This window comes from Ptychodera flava, chromosome 5 (genome assembly GCF_041260155.1).
Source record: "Ptychodera flava strain L36383 chromosome 5, AS_Pfla_20210202, whole genome shotgun sequence".
Lineage (NCBI taxonomy): Eukaryota > Metazoa > Hemichordata > Enteropneusta > Ptychoderidae > Ptychodera > Ptychodera flava.
In genome coordinates this window covers 47,511,100-47,528,531 of record NC_091932.1, presented here as the reverse complement: position 1 = coordinate 47,528,531, position 17,432 = coordinate 47,511,100, and the positions used below count along the sequence as shown (strand labels likewise).

Below are 17,432 nucleotides of genomic sequence, written 5' to 3'. Positions count from 1 at the left end.
TAGAAAAAAAACAAACGACTTTACATCCACTGTGAAATAATTAAAATCCTTGTTTTATGCTACTCTGCACAGCATTTCTGAACTAATTCTCTTTGCCTTATTCAAAACCATCGCTGGCTCAGCCAGGATAGGCTAAATAACATCATGGATATTCTCTATTTTTGCACATCCAAGATAATATGAACAGAAAATTCTCTTCTGTATAAGTGTCGGTAGCGTTTGCCAACCGGTTTACATTTCCACCCGGGTATACGTTTCGTTTTTGATAGTGATTCGACGGGAAAAGTAAGTTTCATGCGGCGTTGCATCAGTCTCGCTCTAGTCCACTGTCAAAAATATCGTTGTCAAAAATATCGTTGACCGTGAGAAAAGTCTTTTAACTTATGAGTGTCTGATGCGTTCTTGCTACCATTAATAAGGAGTCCTTTTAGCTCCATGTTGCCACAAAACAATCCTAGAGTTTCCTTCGACACTCATATGTTTTGTGTTCTGTGTTTGTTCACTGTCAGATGAGCGAATTCCGCTCTATGGTTCGTTGAGATCAAGATTTTCCGTCCGATTTCAACGCAAGACATCCCACAGTTCCTTCATCGGATATCAGTTGTAAAGCTTATCAGTCGATGCCAAGCTATTTCACAGATTATGCCGTTGACCTTCAGCCACCCAGGGACTACATTGGAAAAATCAGTTCCCCGCGCGCCGTTGGCAGACTCGAAACATTTCAACGTCCTAGATATAGGGAACAGTCCAAGGGGTGTTTTTTTGGGGTACATGATTCATTGTGCCTTCTTACCTTCATTTCTGAACCCCTATAGTCTGTACAGAAATTTCTAGAAATTACTTTGAGCATGGAGGTAGCTACCTCCATGCTTTGAGATACGTACCAGTTCATAATGATATGTAAATGCTTCGTCAGCCGACGGGAAATTTCTGGAATGGTTGGCATATTAACTACGCCCCGTGATCATGGACGTATAAAAAAGTCTGCAGACAGAGCGTGCCCCTTTACTTTACTGAGTTCTCTCAACTTATGGAGGAACCATGGACATACATAATTTGAAGAGTTCTCTTCAAAGTGGAACTATGCAGCTTGAAAACTTTATTTTACCGATAATATACTACCATGGATGAACAAAAATATAGTTTTGTACATCCATGATGCTTCACACTGCCCTTCTTTATGGACTATCGAGAGACCATTTTGCCGAAAACACTAATAAATAGAACAAGTCCAAACAGATAACGCTCGAGTATCTTGATTTTATTTGAAGAGCTTCTGGTCACGTTGGTAACGATGTAATCGTTATCAACAGTATTTTCTAAGTTGGTTTTGTGAAATTAAACTGTGAGCAGGACAAGGACCGTGACCTTCATTAAAATATTTTGATGTCATTTGCAAGACCTGCTTGTATTTGTTAATTGGGGAGCATGTTGAAACGTGAAAGTACCGGTAGCCGAGCGTACAATTCTGGTCAGAATAGCCCTGTATATTCTATGGACTAAGTGTAATTTAGAACAACTTTGTACAGAGAATACAGAATATCAAATAATGGGAATTTGAGATAAATGACATTGATTTTTCCTAGCATTTCACAGAAAAATCGTGCTTACACAATTAACCCTGTTTTATCCGACCTCAGCCTAAAAATCGGAGTTACACAACGTCCATAAATCTGATAGATTACTCTGTTCAATCACCCTAGTAGATGTAAACATATTAATTCCGAGCAAACATTAATAATCCCCCATCAACAACTCACACAATAGATCGCACAGTCAAGGCCAATGTCTCGATTCCTTGCACGTGAGGACATCGTGAAGGATCACGATTCCAGGGCACCCCGAGACGGAACCCCATCAATGTGACATTTAAAATGCAAATTTGTTCTCAGCTTTTTCACAGCTGGTATCAGCACCCGCAAGTCCAAAATGTAATACCAATATTCGTATGGAGTTGTTACGCGTAGTTTTTCCACGGTACTTGTGTATTTGTATATTTCTTCAAATCTGTTTGACTCAAAAATTCTTGGTGATCGAGGAAAGGACGCCCATGCATGGAGGTCTTTTGGTACGTTCCGTGTAATAAAAGTGGTGACGCTTTCAACTATACGACAACAGTACACTGAACATGAATCTGACCAGTATTCATCCAGTGCTTTGTTCTGAAATCCAGAGTTAGACTACTGTGTAGATTTTCCCAAAGTAAAATTAAAGGAATAAACTGTTCAGTTGATGGTGTGATCGCAAAAGTCCCCGGTCTTGTGTTACTTCCAGAGGTTTTTTCCAGGATTGGGGGCGGGATACTCGGCTGGGGCTGGTCGCTTGGCAAGAAAGTTGCAACCGCGTACGCCCTAACAAGATACAGACGTGAAACTACAGGCAAAGTTTAGCAAAACAGTACTCAAAATTCAGCCCTAGTTATTGGACACCAAGCCATGTATCAAATTAGCTGTTTTGACAAACCATGGTGGTAGACCTGTGGCTCAACCATGGGACAGTGCTTCAACTAATAATATCGACCTGTCTCCCTATAGTGTAGGCTTGTAAGAGACATACTCTTTCGCAAGTCAGACCATGGGGGTTATAGAAGGATATTACTTCCACAGAGTTAACTGATAGTCAAGTAGTATATGTCAGAGTGCAAAATTGATTGTGAAATTAATGTTTTTCACAACAATTACATGGATAACACCGATAAAGACAGCTACTAAGGGAGCCGCCATTTATGCCGATATGGGGGGTTTCGAAGAAGTCAAGGAGAGCCCTTTATTATAATCAAAATCTATAAGCTTAGAGGATTGTGGGGGGGGGGGGAGGGCGACTGCCCATTCTTGGTCATACGCAAATGACTAGCAAACAATATGTTTGGATCGAACCTTTGGGTGACATGACCTATGTTACTGAAATCCACAAGATGCATGGTAGCGATATATGTCCCGAATTTTCCGTCCAACTGTTCTAATTCCGTATAGCCACGCGTAGGGTTTAGTAGCGTATCGACAATGTCGCGAGGTATTTGCGTATCTGTTTCTACTTCTACAAAGAATCAAAAAAAAGTTCAGGTCCGTTTGCTCCACACTAAATACTATGGCTCAGTACTTTATGCCTTTGCTACAGGTCTGCATCCACGGCCTCTTGAATTCTAATCGTAGTAATTGTAGTAAATGTGTGTGCTGACGATAACAGAAAGCCTACATTTGAAATGAGGAAATCGCCAAATCGCATGTATGAGCAAACAAATAGACCGTTCTAACTTTGGAAAATTCGGTACAATAATGACGATCTCGACAAAATAAACGTAAATTAGATCATGGTTATGATAAAAATAATTTCTTATATGAAAAATGTTCATAGTTGAAGAATTAATACTTTTGCTGTTCTGAATTTCCTATTTGCCTTGATCCTTTATGAAATAAAATCGTACAGGGTTGGAAGGCTTTCAGGTCATGTGAAATAATGAAAATATAAAACGTTCCCTTGTACATTTCTTATTGTCAGTTAAATTTCATTATGCTATTAGAAGGAGGAAATGTGGTTCTGTGAAAGACATAATATGAGAGTCCTTCCAGGTGTCAAATTCAAATGGTGTTTCTTATGGGAACGTCATAGGTTTTGAGTGGCAGTTCCGACAACTTACGAATTGTCAGAACAAAAACACCACCCCCTGAATAAAAAGAACAACTTCGCACACACTTTCACATTTCGCACAAGCAATTTATAAGAAATTTGACATAGGGGTGACGTCATAAATCCAATCATTTCTATGGTTCAATGCAGATAAAAAAACAAACAAATAGAAAAACCTTCACTCCCTCCGTTTCCCTCATATTTTCCATGCAAACCTAATTCATGACTTTCAGAAAAAAAGAAAAACAACATTTCAGGAAAGAAAAATGCGACATAAAACAAAAAAGCTGGACAAAATATTGAAAAACCCTAATTTATGAAACCACTGCAAAGATCTTTCTATGACGAATGGAGCAAATAACGGCTGATCCATAGTTGAATCGAATTCGAAAAAAAACAAACAATATTAATTTCTCGTAACGTAAAAGACGCAAATCAATGATGTTTAAGTTCAATAACCAGAATTGCAGCCAGGACGCGCCCTTGCGACAATGTCCGCAAAACGGAACCCGTTGTCCCGCATTCTCGCCCACTGTGGGTCACTTCGGGCACGCTCTTTGGTCGACTGTGTTCAATGGTTGACATCTGCAAATAATATATGTTACTGACGATAGCCTTGTTTTACATGATTATTTTAAGGCTTATATTTACGTATTTTCAAAGTTGTGATTAAAAGTAACTAAAACGCAGCACTTGGTTGTAGTCTCTGATTGGGGTAGATACGGTATACTGTTACGACTACCTGAAATTAAAGCATTGCGACGCGGTCCCGCTAGCTTGAATTTTGTTTTGTGAAACGAATTTATGATAAAATGATAAAAAATCTGATTGACAACTGACACATCTTGTCGCCAAAATGTGCAAAATGTCCCCAAAAATAAACGGTAGTGGGACACAGTGGCCCCTGGTCTAAAATTCCTGGCTGCAACACTGAATAACACTGAACAAATTCAAATTTTCTCGGTCCAAAGTGTTGTTTATTTATGATATAAGTCTAGAAGCTCGTTTTATAGGTTTTTTAATCGTTTGCAGGGCACTTGATTTGAACACTGTTTACGGAGAATCTCGCTGAATCCAGCCAGAGAAATTCACCAACTCTCCCTATAAGCTTACATTCTTAAGACGATAACTGTGTCGGCCTACTTTCACGAAGCTACTGAGACTTGTTTCAAGTCTGTTGGCATATAGATAAACAAACAGAATACGACGAACACGGTCCCTCCACTTTTGTGGAGGAACCGTGCGTTGAAGGAGTAAACTTTAGTAGACTGTCGCGTTAGTGGTGGGCTGTAGATCGTGGGGTGAAAGCGACGAGCCAGTAACGCTGACGAGAAAAGCCATGTGACTGAGGCCAGTCTACGAAGCTACCTGTCAGGGTGAAACAGATTCAGACCCAGGGGCACCCATCCATTCTCTTGGTGTTCATAATGCATCTCTCGATGTTTTCCACCGTTTGGGTGAGGGGAAAGCGGGCCAAATGAGAGACTTGGACATTTATTTACCAAGCCATACCATTCCCCACCCACAGGCAACAAAATATGTCAAACACATAATGGTGGGGAAAATATAGGCCCCATGTAGATAATTCAGGACTTGATATCAATCAAAATTCTAGACGCGGTGAAAATTAGCCAGTCTTCCTCTGCGACATTACATCAACACATATAGCATGACGATAGTCATGGCAGCCAAAACACACCATGATTCGGTTTCATTGTCCCTATAACAAGTTTTGCACTCTAAATGCTCGCCTGCCCCATTTTGCGGTATTATCAAAGTCACAGTCCCTCTATCCATGGATAGAGGGACTGTGTCAAAGTCTCATTTTGCTCAGCGGGCAACTTGGAAAAAGAGGGTAGGATTTGAATGTTTGGGTAGGGTTATCGAAAATAGTGTGTTGACGGGAGGGCATTGGGAATTTCTCTGATGTGGGAGAAATTCCAAGATACATTATGAGAAGTGTATCAAAATAGAATTTCCTGAGGCAGAAAACAGTTCAGCATTCCCAGCTTGATGCAAAAACTAGGTCAGACCAGTTGCAGATGTCCTTGACAAAAATACTCTTGTCCGCTGAGTTTCAAGTTTTGTACATTTCTCCCTTTATTTTTCAAATATTGATTCCTCAAGTTTTGAAATCAATTTGTAGGAAAGAAGAAACGTTTTCAGGTCAATCCCACCTTAAAACTGCGGGAATCATTGTTATCCAATATTGGATTTTGACGTCCTATTTCTATAAAAAAATCTTGTACGACTTTTAGACCTCGAGAGGGGATCTTTAGGTGGGTAAAAGAATAATGAACGCAGCGGCTTCTGCTCTACGGTAAACTTCCATGAGCAAAGACGGAGCAATCATATACCAAGCAATTATTGTTCATTCTAAAGAGAGCGATATTCCGCATGTACTCGTTGCAATTTCTACGGATGTCTTCAGAAACCTGTTTGCGGGCTCCCGACGATGTCACACCTCAAGAAGATCCGATGGTATCGGATACAATCAATTTTATGGTCTAGTATCGTCTAAGCATAAGACTAGACGATATTTTTGTATATCCTTGGCTGGATCCCGACGATGTCACACCTCAAAAATATCCGATAGTGCGGAATACTATCGATGGTATCGTCTAGTATCGTCTAGGCCTTAAAATAGACTATATTTGTTTACACCTTTAGAAGAGGAACCCTACAAAGTTGCATTTTTAGAGGCAAAAGTTTATATGACATTACGGTATGACGGCGGCAGAGTGACAAGGAACATTAAGATATGTCTCGAGACAGTTTTAATGTTCAAGTGCATCCTAGAGATGTCTTACCCGCCAAAACCAAAATCACGTGAAATCAGTTGTCAATAAGAAACTTGTTAATCAGCATTGTCTTCAAATGATGCACCGAATGTACTCATAAATTGAATGCTTTTCAGCAAAAGAGTGACCTTTCACCTGAAACCGGAGTGGTTTATCACAGTAAAGCTGATATCAGTCCCTCCAGCCACAGACGCTGGTCTCGCTCCAGGGTATATGCTCCACCAAAGGGGCGACTGTGAGCTGGTTCATTTATTGAGTGGCTCTTCATCATCTTGAAGTGGTTTCGAGGGTTGCTAAGTTTCAGGAGTGCAAGCAATGTATCTTCATCTAAATGTACTACTATTTTTTTCTCAGACAATTTGTTTTAGAAGTTCAGAAAATGAAAAAAAAGCTATGCACAGTTTTAGCCACATGTCGGATGAAATTGTACTGAATGTTAGTGCTGCACAAGGTTGCGCCTAAATTATTTTCTATTTAGATCACATGCGGTGCAATAGTGCAATATCTTGTTTTTGTTGAACTTTGCTGGTGACATGGCTCTTGTTGGATGACTTCAAAAGGAAGATTCTCTTTCTGAATATTTTCCTAATGCTGAAATTTTAAAGAACTGGTGCATAGATAGCTTTTTTGCTATTAATGTTGAAAAAAGAGCTTGTAATTCGTCGTAAAATTTGCCCTGATTTTACTCCTGTCACAATTAACAATGAATCTGTTGAAGTTGTTTCATGTTTCAAATACGTAGGTTCATTTCTTGAAGAAAACTCACATTAAAATACTGACTATATATGGCCAAAAAGTACCTACAAAGATTTTACCTTCTCAGGAAACTCAAATCGTTCATTGTGAGTCAAAATGTTTTACCGATGGTGTAAAGTTCCTCATTGAGAGTGTTTTAATCTAGAATATCATTTTGTATTGTGGCAATTTGGCTGTCAAAAACAGACTCTGAGGTGAGCTTATCGTATTGTGGGAATGGCAGAAAACATCATTGACCGTTGTCAAAATTCTCTTGTAAACCTTCACCATTTGGCAGTAAAAAGGAAAGCGAACAACATTGTCAATGATTCTAACACTGACCCTCAAGAGAAATGAGGGTCTATGATTCTAGTCACCCTCTTCATGGTTACTTCCAGAAGCTCCCGTCTGGGAAACGTTATCGGGTCCCTCGTACAAAGAAAAACATCTTCAAAAAGTCATTTTTTTCCATCAGCAGTGTCAATTTTAAACTCAAACTCGATGTAGATGTTTCAAACTTCTAGTCGGTTTTTAGTTGCTTCTGTTGGCAAGTATTTCAATGTTTGTATCAATGTTGCTATCTTGTGTGTGTTTTAACCTTTTCACAGTGACTGTAAAATGACTTTCCATTCTATAGAATGCTCTTGCAATTTGTTCTATTTTAATAACATGCACCGTGGGGCATTGGTTAGGATACCGGACTCACTGTCGGAGGATGGTGAGTTCGAGACTCCAGCATGTTGTTGTGCCCTCGAGCAAGGCACTTTACTCCTCATTGTATATTGGGTAGTGGGTTATGGGTAACCTCATCCTGTAATTGGGTTCGCCTGTTGGATGAGTTATAAAAAAAAATAATTGTATTTGATGAGCCTTAGGGCAAATTTCTACTTGTCTTTGTGGACAATAAGGTTTTTCAATTGAATGGATTATAATTGATTTCTGGAATATGGCTCGAATTCGTTACAGAACATCTCTTTGTACAAAGCTATAACTACAACGGCAAAGTAATCTTGTACAATCTACGAGTATTCGTATTGGTATTCGCCTAGGCCATTCTGAGCGATCTTATATCCCCACAGACAAGGAGAACCCCCTTATCTGTGTATCTACACAGACACGAATGTTGAATATAGACTTATGACAACACTTAATCATGAAGGGACGGCACGACATAGCACATTTAAATGATGTCGGATATATATCATCTGGTATCGATACTAAGGTTTGAATCTTCTGGTATCGTCTTGGCTAAAAACTACAAAATATTTTCCATCATTCTTGGCTGGATCCAGACAATTCGTGCCTTAGAAATATCTAATAGCCTGACAGTATGAGATACTAAGTATCGTCTAGAATCGTCTAACGATATTTTTTACACCTTGACTGGATCCCGACAATGTCACACCTCAAGTATCCGATCATTGTATCGGATAGAATCGATAGTATTGTCTAGTATCATCTAGGTTTTAAAACTAGACGATACTTTTTAAACTTCTTTGGCTTTTTCCAGACTATGTTTTACCTAAAAAATACTCGATAGAATCGGATACTGTCGATAATATCGTCTAGCATCCATAGACGATATTTTTTACGTCTTTGGCATGATCCCGACGATGTAGCTCCGAAAAAATATCCGACAGTATCGGATACTATCGATTAGTATCGTCTAGACTCTAGAAATAGACAATATTCTTTGCATTGTCGCACCTCAAAAATACCTGACAATACTGGATACTATTGATAGTATAGTCTAGTATCGTCTAGGTACCAAACGATTATTGTTTTCATCCTTGGCTCGATTCCGACAATGTTGCATCTCAAAAATGTCTCCTACTATCGGATACTATTGATATTATCGTCTAGTATCGTATAGACCGTAATACCAAACGATATTGTTTTCATCCCTGGCTGATTACGACAATGTTGCCCCTCAAACATTTCCGCTAGTATCGGATAATATTGATAGTATTGTCTAGTATCGTCTAGGCTATAAATTCGACGATATTTTGTGCATCTTTGGCTGGATCCCGACTATGTAGCATCTCAAAAATATCCGACTGTATCGGATACTATCGATAGTATCGCCTAGCCTTTAAAACTAGACAATATTTTTTTACATCTTCTTCTGAAAATTTACCTTATAAGGCTCCATTTCTCGAGCCAAAAATTGATTTGATATTAAGCAAACAATACGGTGTGACCTCGGCATTCACTCAAACATTTTATTCAGAAGCTCACGCATATTTTTTAACCACAGACCCTGATGGGCTAACTCAAATTTTCTGGATCTGTTTGAGATAGGATTCCTACAACCCCCAGGTTATGAATAATGACGGTTCCCTTGATCTGTTTGGTAGAACCACAGTCCCTCCACCCACCGGTGGGAGGAGGGACTGTGGTAGAACTTAAATGATTGTGAATTCTCCTCTGTATCGCGTTCATCTCATACAGGCAACTCTTTGCTGCGGTCTGTGTCCACCCAGAACACAAGTTCAAGTGATGGCGTCACTACAATGTGATGTGACGATGAAAAGAACAAAAACACCGACAGTTTCACCTATGAAGCACAAAGAAAAAACTCGAACGAAATAATCGATTTGAGAAGAGTTTACACGTCGGGTTATGGTCGGTTGGTATGGGGTGGCAATAACAGTCGTTCTTCGTCCTTTTTTATTAGACACAAGGAAACATGTTATTTCCAATTATGTTCGTTTTCACCCGAAAAATTAGGAAGGCAGATGCAAATGACAGTGCTGTGCGTCGAAGGTTGTTTATTGGGCGCGTGCATACATGCAACACGGAACGTGACCGCGACACTAAGGTTTAAGCGTCTCGTTCACACCTTTTACAGATATCTGGTTTGTATGGGAGCTGCAACAGGTGTGATCATGGAGGCCCGGGTCCAGGGACCGAGTGTAGAAACACTTTGAAAGAAAACAATTGTTATACCAAATAAGCCTATCAGTAAATTGGATGTTAATCGTTGTGCTTGTCAAAGTTTGTCAAAGTTAATTCCAATCGACAAAACTACGCGTTTCTCTTTTACAGATGTACAAATAATCTTCAGATAATCTTCTATTTTTTTCCGAGAAAGGTTTGCGCACGGTCCCTCCACACACCGGTGGCGGTGGGTGGAGGGACTGTGGTTTACATCCGAGTTCGACCAGATTGGCGGCTGTCCCCAGCTTCCTGCTTTCTGGGCTGAACGTTTCGCGATGATGCAAACACGGTCCCTCCTTGCTCCGATATTTTGTCGTCGGCAAAGAAGGTTGCAGCATGGTTACCTGCATGATTGTATCATTGAGTTAGAAAGAAAGAATCGAGAATTGCCCCGTCGTTCACATCCCGAAGTCAAGCCGTAGCCCCAGCATTTTATGGAACGAAATCGTACCATTGTGTAGAGGACTGTGAATTGTACGCAAATAAAAAAAGGAACCTGATAGATATTCCAGTCCTCGCCCCACCATCACTCGTAAAAATTTGCACGTGTGCCCGTCACAGATAAAGAAAATATCTCGATCAATGTCAAGGGAAGATGCAAACAAATTAATGTATAACTCAACTGTCAAACCACAGAAGTTGACCTTCACAGCCAAACTCGCATTGCATCCATGGTAGAACCAAAGACGATTTTTTTTTGAATATGCTACTTTTCATGGTAACATAGAGATAGAAGCGAGACTCATATGATATTATAACTATGGAGGTACGCCACGGGAGAACAGACACTGCCTTGTCTCAAGTTCAAAAGTACAAAAAATAGAAAGAGCGTGAGTGAGAGGAGTGAAATTGGTGACAGCATTGTGTCAACGACAAAACTTTATCAATGGTTGGCAGCAATTACACTGCGGAAATAAGCAGTGTGCGCACACGTGGACATGAACTTCCATGAAACATTTGTCATAAACTGTCTCTCATTTACGTGAGACAAATTTTTATAATGTCATGGACAGATATGAGAGATTTTTGACAGTGACCTTGATTCAAGGTTTCTGACCTTGCGTCGTGTTGGCAGTTACACAACGCCACCAAAACCGAGTTTCATAACGTAAATAATTTCTGTCAATATTGTCTCGCCACACTTCAAGATTGACGCTATCCCGTCGTCATGCAATCTTCTGAGAACAACATTTGATTGACAGGCGTGACATTTCTTATGCAAATTATGATCAAACTGATGGTTTTTGATAATGATTGGCTCAAACTGAAGATGAATATGCAAATGTCACCTTTTGGCGTTCCTCGCATATAAATATTTGTGTGGCTTCAAGTTTCAAGCACTACTGTAAGCTCATGTTACAGTGACTGGCTATACGCTCCAGGTAAGTGCTGTACAACTTAGTTTTACTTTGTGCTAGGTCTATACGGTTGAGCTGCGGTCGTATTCGAATCACTGAATATGGCTTTAAGTATACGGCTACTATGTTCGATGCTGCTGTGTCTTCGCCTTATAATGTGAATATGCCCATTCACCATCGTTTTGTCGTAATGGAATGTTTCGTTTTTTTATTTTCATAGATTGATTTCAAAATCTTCGTGAGATTGACCAATCCATAAAGTGAAAGCCATGGAGAAAACAGGTAATTTGAAATCTTCCTTTGTCTTCACAATCTTATTGCACTGTATTTTTCGTGCAACTGTAAAGCTGTGCATTCACATCTGCGTTTCTTCGTCGGAAACACGCAATTATGATCTACCCGAAAAGAAGTGAGAAAACTTTAAGAAACTTCATATCGCATATGCATGTGCCTCACTTTCTGAATCGTAGCAATTTCTCAAGTTTCTAGGACAATCATATACGCAACGTGTTCACGCTGGCCTTTGTACCTTTATGATCTACTAAGTTATGTTCTGACTTTGCCTCCAGATTATGAATATATCGTCATCGGAGCCGGCCCTGCCGGTGTTCAGATGGCCTATTGCATGGAGAAAGCCGGCAAAGATTACATCGTACTCGAGAGAAACGACAGTGTTGGTTCCTTCTACCAGAAATACCCACGTCATCGTACTCTGATCTCCATCAACAAGAAACACAACTACTTCAAGGAGCGAGAGTTCAATCTTCGTCATGATTGGAATTCTCTGCTCTGTGACGAAGATGACATATCCTTCTTCAACTACTCAGATGATCTTTTCCCGGACGCTGGCCTTCTTGTCGAGTAAGTTCCTTATTATCAGTAAGGTTTTCAACATCGTGGCATAGAAAACACTTTCATACAGAAGATTTTTATCCAAAGTTTAATTTATAGGGAAGAGAGCCTATATTTACAAAGAAAAATTACAAACGAATTCACTAATACTGAAATCGCATCGTGGGCGAATATAATCAATTATGTGCTAATTGGTCAGGTTTATCTCATAGTAATTAAACTCCTTTCGCAAGAGTTAATTAACATGCGTGTCAGATCGTCTTGTCCTAATTTACTGGTAGACACAACGCTATGATTCATAATACGCTTACAGACAGGAACAAACTTTGCTGACTGAGTCCCCGGTCATTAATGAGCGCAATGCGACATAAGTGATCGATTTTCGACCTTTTTCTTACTTTTCAGTTACATGCGTGACTTCACCAACAAGTTCAACCTGAAAATACGTCTGAACACCAACATCGTCAACGTCCACCGAGAGGCTGCCATGGATACGAGACATCCCTCACGTTTCACCATCACCGACCAGAACGGTAAGAAATTCACTTGCAAAGTACTGGTGGTCGGTACGGGACCTATCCTTCCTCACAACCCAGACATCGAAGGCATAGAACACGCTGACACTTACCAGGAGCACACACTCGACTTGAAGGAATATGAGAACAAGAAGGTCTTGATTCTTGGAGGCGGTAACAGTGCCTTTGAGGTAAGATATCTGTAGCTCATATTGGTGGCGCTTTTTGACAACCGTGTGTGCAATCCTTATTAGTGACAGTGTAAGGATTTGGTTTTATAAAATATATCATACAAAACCTCAGCGAAAATGTGGAGGGGAATAGTGATCACACTATATGTCTGAATTGAACAGTTCATCATTTTAATATTTAATTTGAAGTGTAGCACACTTATTTGAACTCTACTGCACATGCAGCGTCTGTACTCAGTTTAATGCCGCCATCCCTTTTTTTACCAACAGTGCGCTGACCATTTAGCCGGCAGTGCGGCAATGATTCACATGTGCACGCGCACACCTGTCAAGCTGGCGTGGGACTCTCACTTCGTTGGACACCTGAGAGCCGTCAACAACAACGTCCTCGACATGTACCACTTGAAATCCTTGCACGCTCTCCGCCAGTGCGACACCAAGAAGTTCGTCAAGGAAGAAGACGGCACCATCACACAGACCTTCGAGATGGAATTGCCACACTGGAACCCACCGGGCACTGCCACGTTCACTAGCAAAGGCTACGATAAGGTCATCCTTGCCACGGGGTGGAAATTCATCAATATCGACATGTTTGACGATACTTGCAAACCAGGTAACCGTTCAGCACTCAGAATTGACGATTATAATACATAGCCACGTTAACTTTAAACCCATTGTACTCAAGTCATAGTTACACAACGTATTAACTATTTCATATGCATAATTTTATAGAAAATAACTTCGATCGACTTAACACACTGTACTGCAATACCACTGTTAATTAATGTACCAAATAATATTTTATATTTCAGCAACACACACCGAAGGCAAATATGTTGTCCTCGATGAACACTGGGAGTCGACTGTTTCCGATCTCTTCTTCATTGGCACTTCAATGCAGTCACGTGACAGACGAGCCGCCTCCGGCTTCATCCATGGCTTCCGCTACAATGTCCGCACCCTCAGCCACATGCTGTGCGCCCGCTACGACGGCGATGAACTGCCGAAGAAAACTTTCCCGTCGATTGACGCCGAAGAACTGTCCAAGTTCATGATCGGTAAGTGCATCTTTAAGTCTGTCCATGTCAATAGGATATAATCATGCTTGTCTCTGATTATGTGAGCGTAATATATTATCTTCTAAAACTGAAGCGAATACTTGACATTTTCATGTGGCACTGGAAGCACGCTTGATCAATGCTGTATTCCGACGAAAGTTTCCTCCTGTACGAATCAAGTTGCATACTTAAATAGAGAACGTGATGTACAGCTAAGAGGAGAGTGCAGATATAAATACGGGAAAGACTTCATCAACAGTCAATTTTGTATTTCAGAACGTGTTAGCACAACGTCAGCGCTTTATCAGATGGGACAGGGCTACCTCTGTGATGTCGTGATTCTCAAGCCACAAGACAAGGAGAAAGAAAGTAAGAGCAATATCGAGCATAACTTACAGACAAAACGTATGTTATGTAATTGTTGATGTAAATCTACAAAATTTCAAACAGGTACATGATTGTAATGCTTTGTAGAACTTTGCATCAGTAATTGAGATATGTACATTCCAATTTGCACTCGAATACATCTTAATTGTTATACATGGATAAAAGAGTTTTCTTCCCGAACATACAAACGCTTCTTGATATCCATATCTTCGCCAATATTGGCTATGTATTGTGCTACCATGGAGGAAGGTGCTCACATGGCTGTCCCAGCGCCCTCTATCAACGAAGTCCTAGAAAGATACCTACCCTCAAACGTTACCTTACATTCATCTTGTAGGTGGCCAAGACAAAATGACTGGTACAGTGGAGTATTACTACTAGTTACCACGTGAGTGGGTTATGAAGAACGATTTCTTCATGAAGCAGGAACACATGATGATAGTCACAATCGAGGATAATCACCACAGGTAAGCTAATCAAGCCAATCAAAAAAACCTAGGATCGTTGGTCCAGGATAATCTCACTATATTGTGGTAAAATGAACTTAGTATTGGGATTGCAAACTGTTTTCTTTTGTTTAAAAATCTAACATGCGAATATTGAGTAAATGTTCAATTTCAGACAAGTGTGGTCATATCAAAATGAAGTTGCTTTGACATATTCAAACTTGACCAGCCGCCAATATTTTAAACGAACATGTGGAAATGAAGCTTCAACATCTTGAGCACAAATGACTAAGTACAATGACATTTCAGCGGTTACAGATCAAATTGGCTTTTGGCAGTAAATTATAATGCTAAAAAAACTTCTTTTTTATTGTCCAGATTCCCGAAAATGAGCGTGACGGAGTTCTTCAAACCAGGTGACATGAATCCACGTGACTGTAAATGTACAGCCTTCCCGCAGGGTGTTTACTACTCATACAAACATGGCGAACTGCAAGAAGATCTTCACCTCGGAGGATCTCTGGTCGTCAGAGCCGACAAACAGATCTTCGTGGGCGATAACAATCCAAACAGATTCACCAACAAAATCAAGAACTTACTCAACAGACAGGTAATTTTGTTTATAATGATATGATTTCGGAATAAACACGCCTGAAGAGCAAGCTTTCCTCCACACCTGAGAATGATAGCATATTTCCCCTGCGTGCAGTAAGAACGTTTTCGAAATAACAGCATAGTTACGATTAGTTACGTATACTGCCATTAGGTTGCCGTTTCAGATAAATAGCATATATATAGATGGGAAGTAATTGTATGGACGAGGGTGACACCAAATATCAGAAACCAAAACGCTATAAAACGCTATAAAAACGTTTGATCCACGCATTCTTTAAGTATCAATACTATCATTTAAATCTATTGATGAAGTAAAAACAAATTTATCAAGTTGAAGCTTTACATCCATAGACCTTTTACTATCCAACGTTAGGGCGCCATCTATGATTAAGACGCAGTGTTCTCTTGCGCTCATATATCCTTCATTGACACAGTTTCGTTTGGCATAACAGGTACAAGAACGTCGAAACTACATGTGAAAATGCTTTTTTATGTTAATTCAAGCACTTTTTGTACTCGAATTCTTACAGCCCTATGCGTGTCTCCATTGACAGTTGATTTTGACCTCTAAAACGAAGTATCTTCTAAATTGCGCAATTTTGATCATAACTCTCCGTATTATTCACCAGATCGGCATCGGGCGAGGTGACCACTTCGAACGGTTATTCGAACAGGATGAATGGAAGAAGAACTACAAGCCCTGGTCGCAGGAAGAGATCGAACGCAGACGTAAGATGGAAATGGCCCAAAAGATGGTGACGTCAGAATGTAGACTCGGCCTTGTCGAATGAGAAATGCTGAGAGACCTAAGCTCATTTACCATAACCTGCCGCGAAAGATAACTTAAGACACACAGCTTTGAGGATACATCGTTGGACATCTTTATTTTTTCCAACTCTATTAGCTTTATTTATTTTCACTGCATTTTCCTTTACATGACAAAAAGAGAGATCTTCATTTTCGTCTCCCTGTACTTATGCTTCATGGTCAGTGGAATAAAGCATATTAAATTTTACTATGATTTGTATTTTTGTGTAGCGAACGTGAGAACTGGCATGATTGCAACTGAAAGGTTTAAAATCATCAGATAAGCTACTTGTAGTTGTTGCCTCATTTGCCCCTAACTATCGAAGATATTTATTGCTAACGAAATTACGGTGCGCACACGAAATTCCGGCACCATGGATGCAATCGACCAAAATTTTGTTAACATTTCATTCGATTTTCTCTGTCTTGTCACAAAAAAAGTTTTGAAAGACATAGTTATACAAGGTCCGCCGACACATTGTATGTTCCATAATGCAATGTTCTTGTTAGATTAAATCTTATCGACTTCACGAGTTTGACTTGGTTTCACTTATCAGCGAAACAAAATGTGACAGTATTTGCAGCCTGTGTCGACAACTTTGATACTCTGTATCTCGACACACTTTTTGGAGTAGCTTAAGAAACCGCTTTATACTGACAGACAAAGAATGTCAGAGAGGGGACAAAACATTGCCTGCCCTCTTCAATATACAATTTCAAGGCTCTCTCTTACCACTGTCTTTGTCATGTTTACCACCCTTCAGGAAACCTTCGAAAGCAACGAAATGACATCAGTACCCGTACGCCGACGTTTTTTTAATAAAAGGTTCATGATGCCTACGGGTCATTCAGCAAACTCGATCCATTGACTGCAAATTAGCCGCCCCACCTTTCCATTCCTTCTATTCCGATGCCCGCCTCCTGATATACTGGCTGTAAAGAAATTGCTAGCGGGTACATGGTATAGCCGTTCGTTGTAGTTACTCCTGATACACTGAGTAGTTTGCCTTGTAAACTGCCCGGGTGAGGATTCCTCACTGTATAGAACACTGGTGTAAGTTTTAAATCCGCTCACAAATGATGCAGATGAATGGGTGAGG

The 17,432-nt window shown here is 40.1% G+C and overlaps 1 protein-coding gene across 1 annotated transcript; it reads left to right on the top strand.

The window, feature by feature from the left end:
• The first annotated feature begins 11,361 nt into the window (after positions 1–11,361).
• Positions 11,362–16,540, top strand: LOC139134149 (FAD-dependent oxidoreductase domain-containing protein 2-like). The gene is made up of 10 exons (XM_070701070.1): positions 11,362–11,485; positions 11,682–11,743; positions 12,031–12,322; positions 12,719–13,019; positions 13,290–13,632; positions 13,832–14,077; positions 14,354–14,446; positions 14,802–14,931; positions 15,289–15,520; positions 16,155–16,540. Exons 2-8 carry the CDS (start codon positions 11,731–11,733, stop codon positions 14,843–14,845), a joined length of 1,332 nt encoding a protein of 443 aa, XP_070557171.1. The 5' UTR covers positions 11,362–11,485; positions 11,682–11,730; the 3' UTR covers positions 14,846–14,931; positions 15,289–15,520; positions 16,155–16,540.
• The last annotated feature ends 892 nt before the right edge of the window (positions 16,541–17,432 follow it).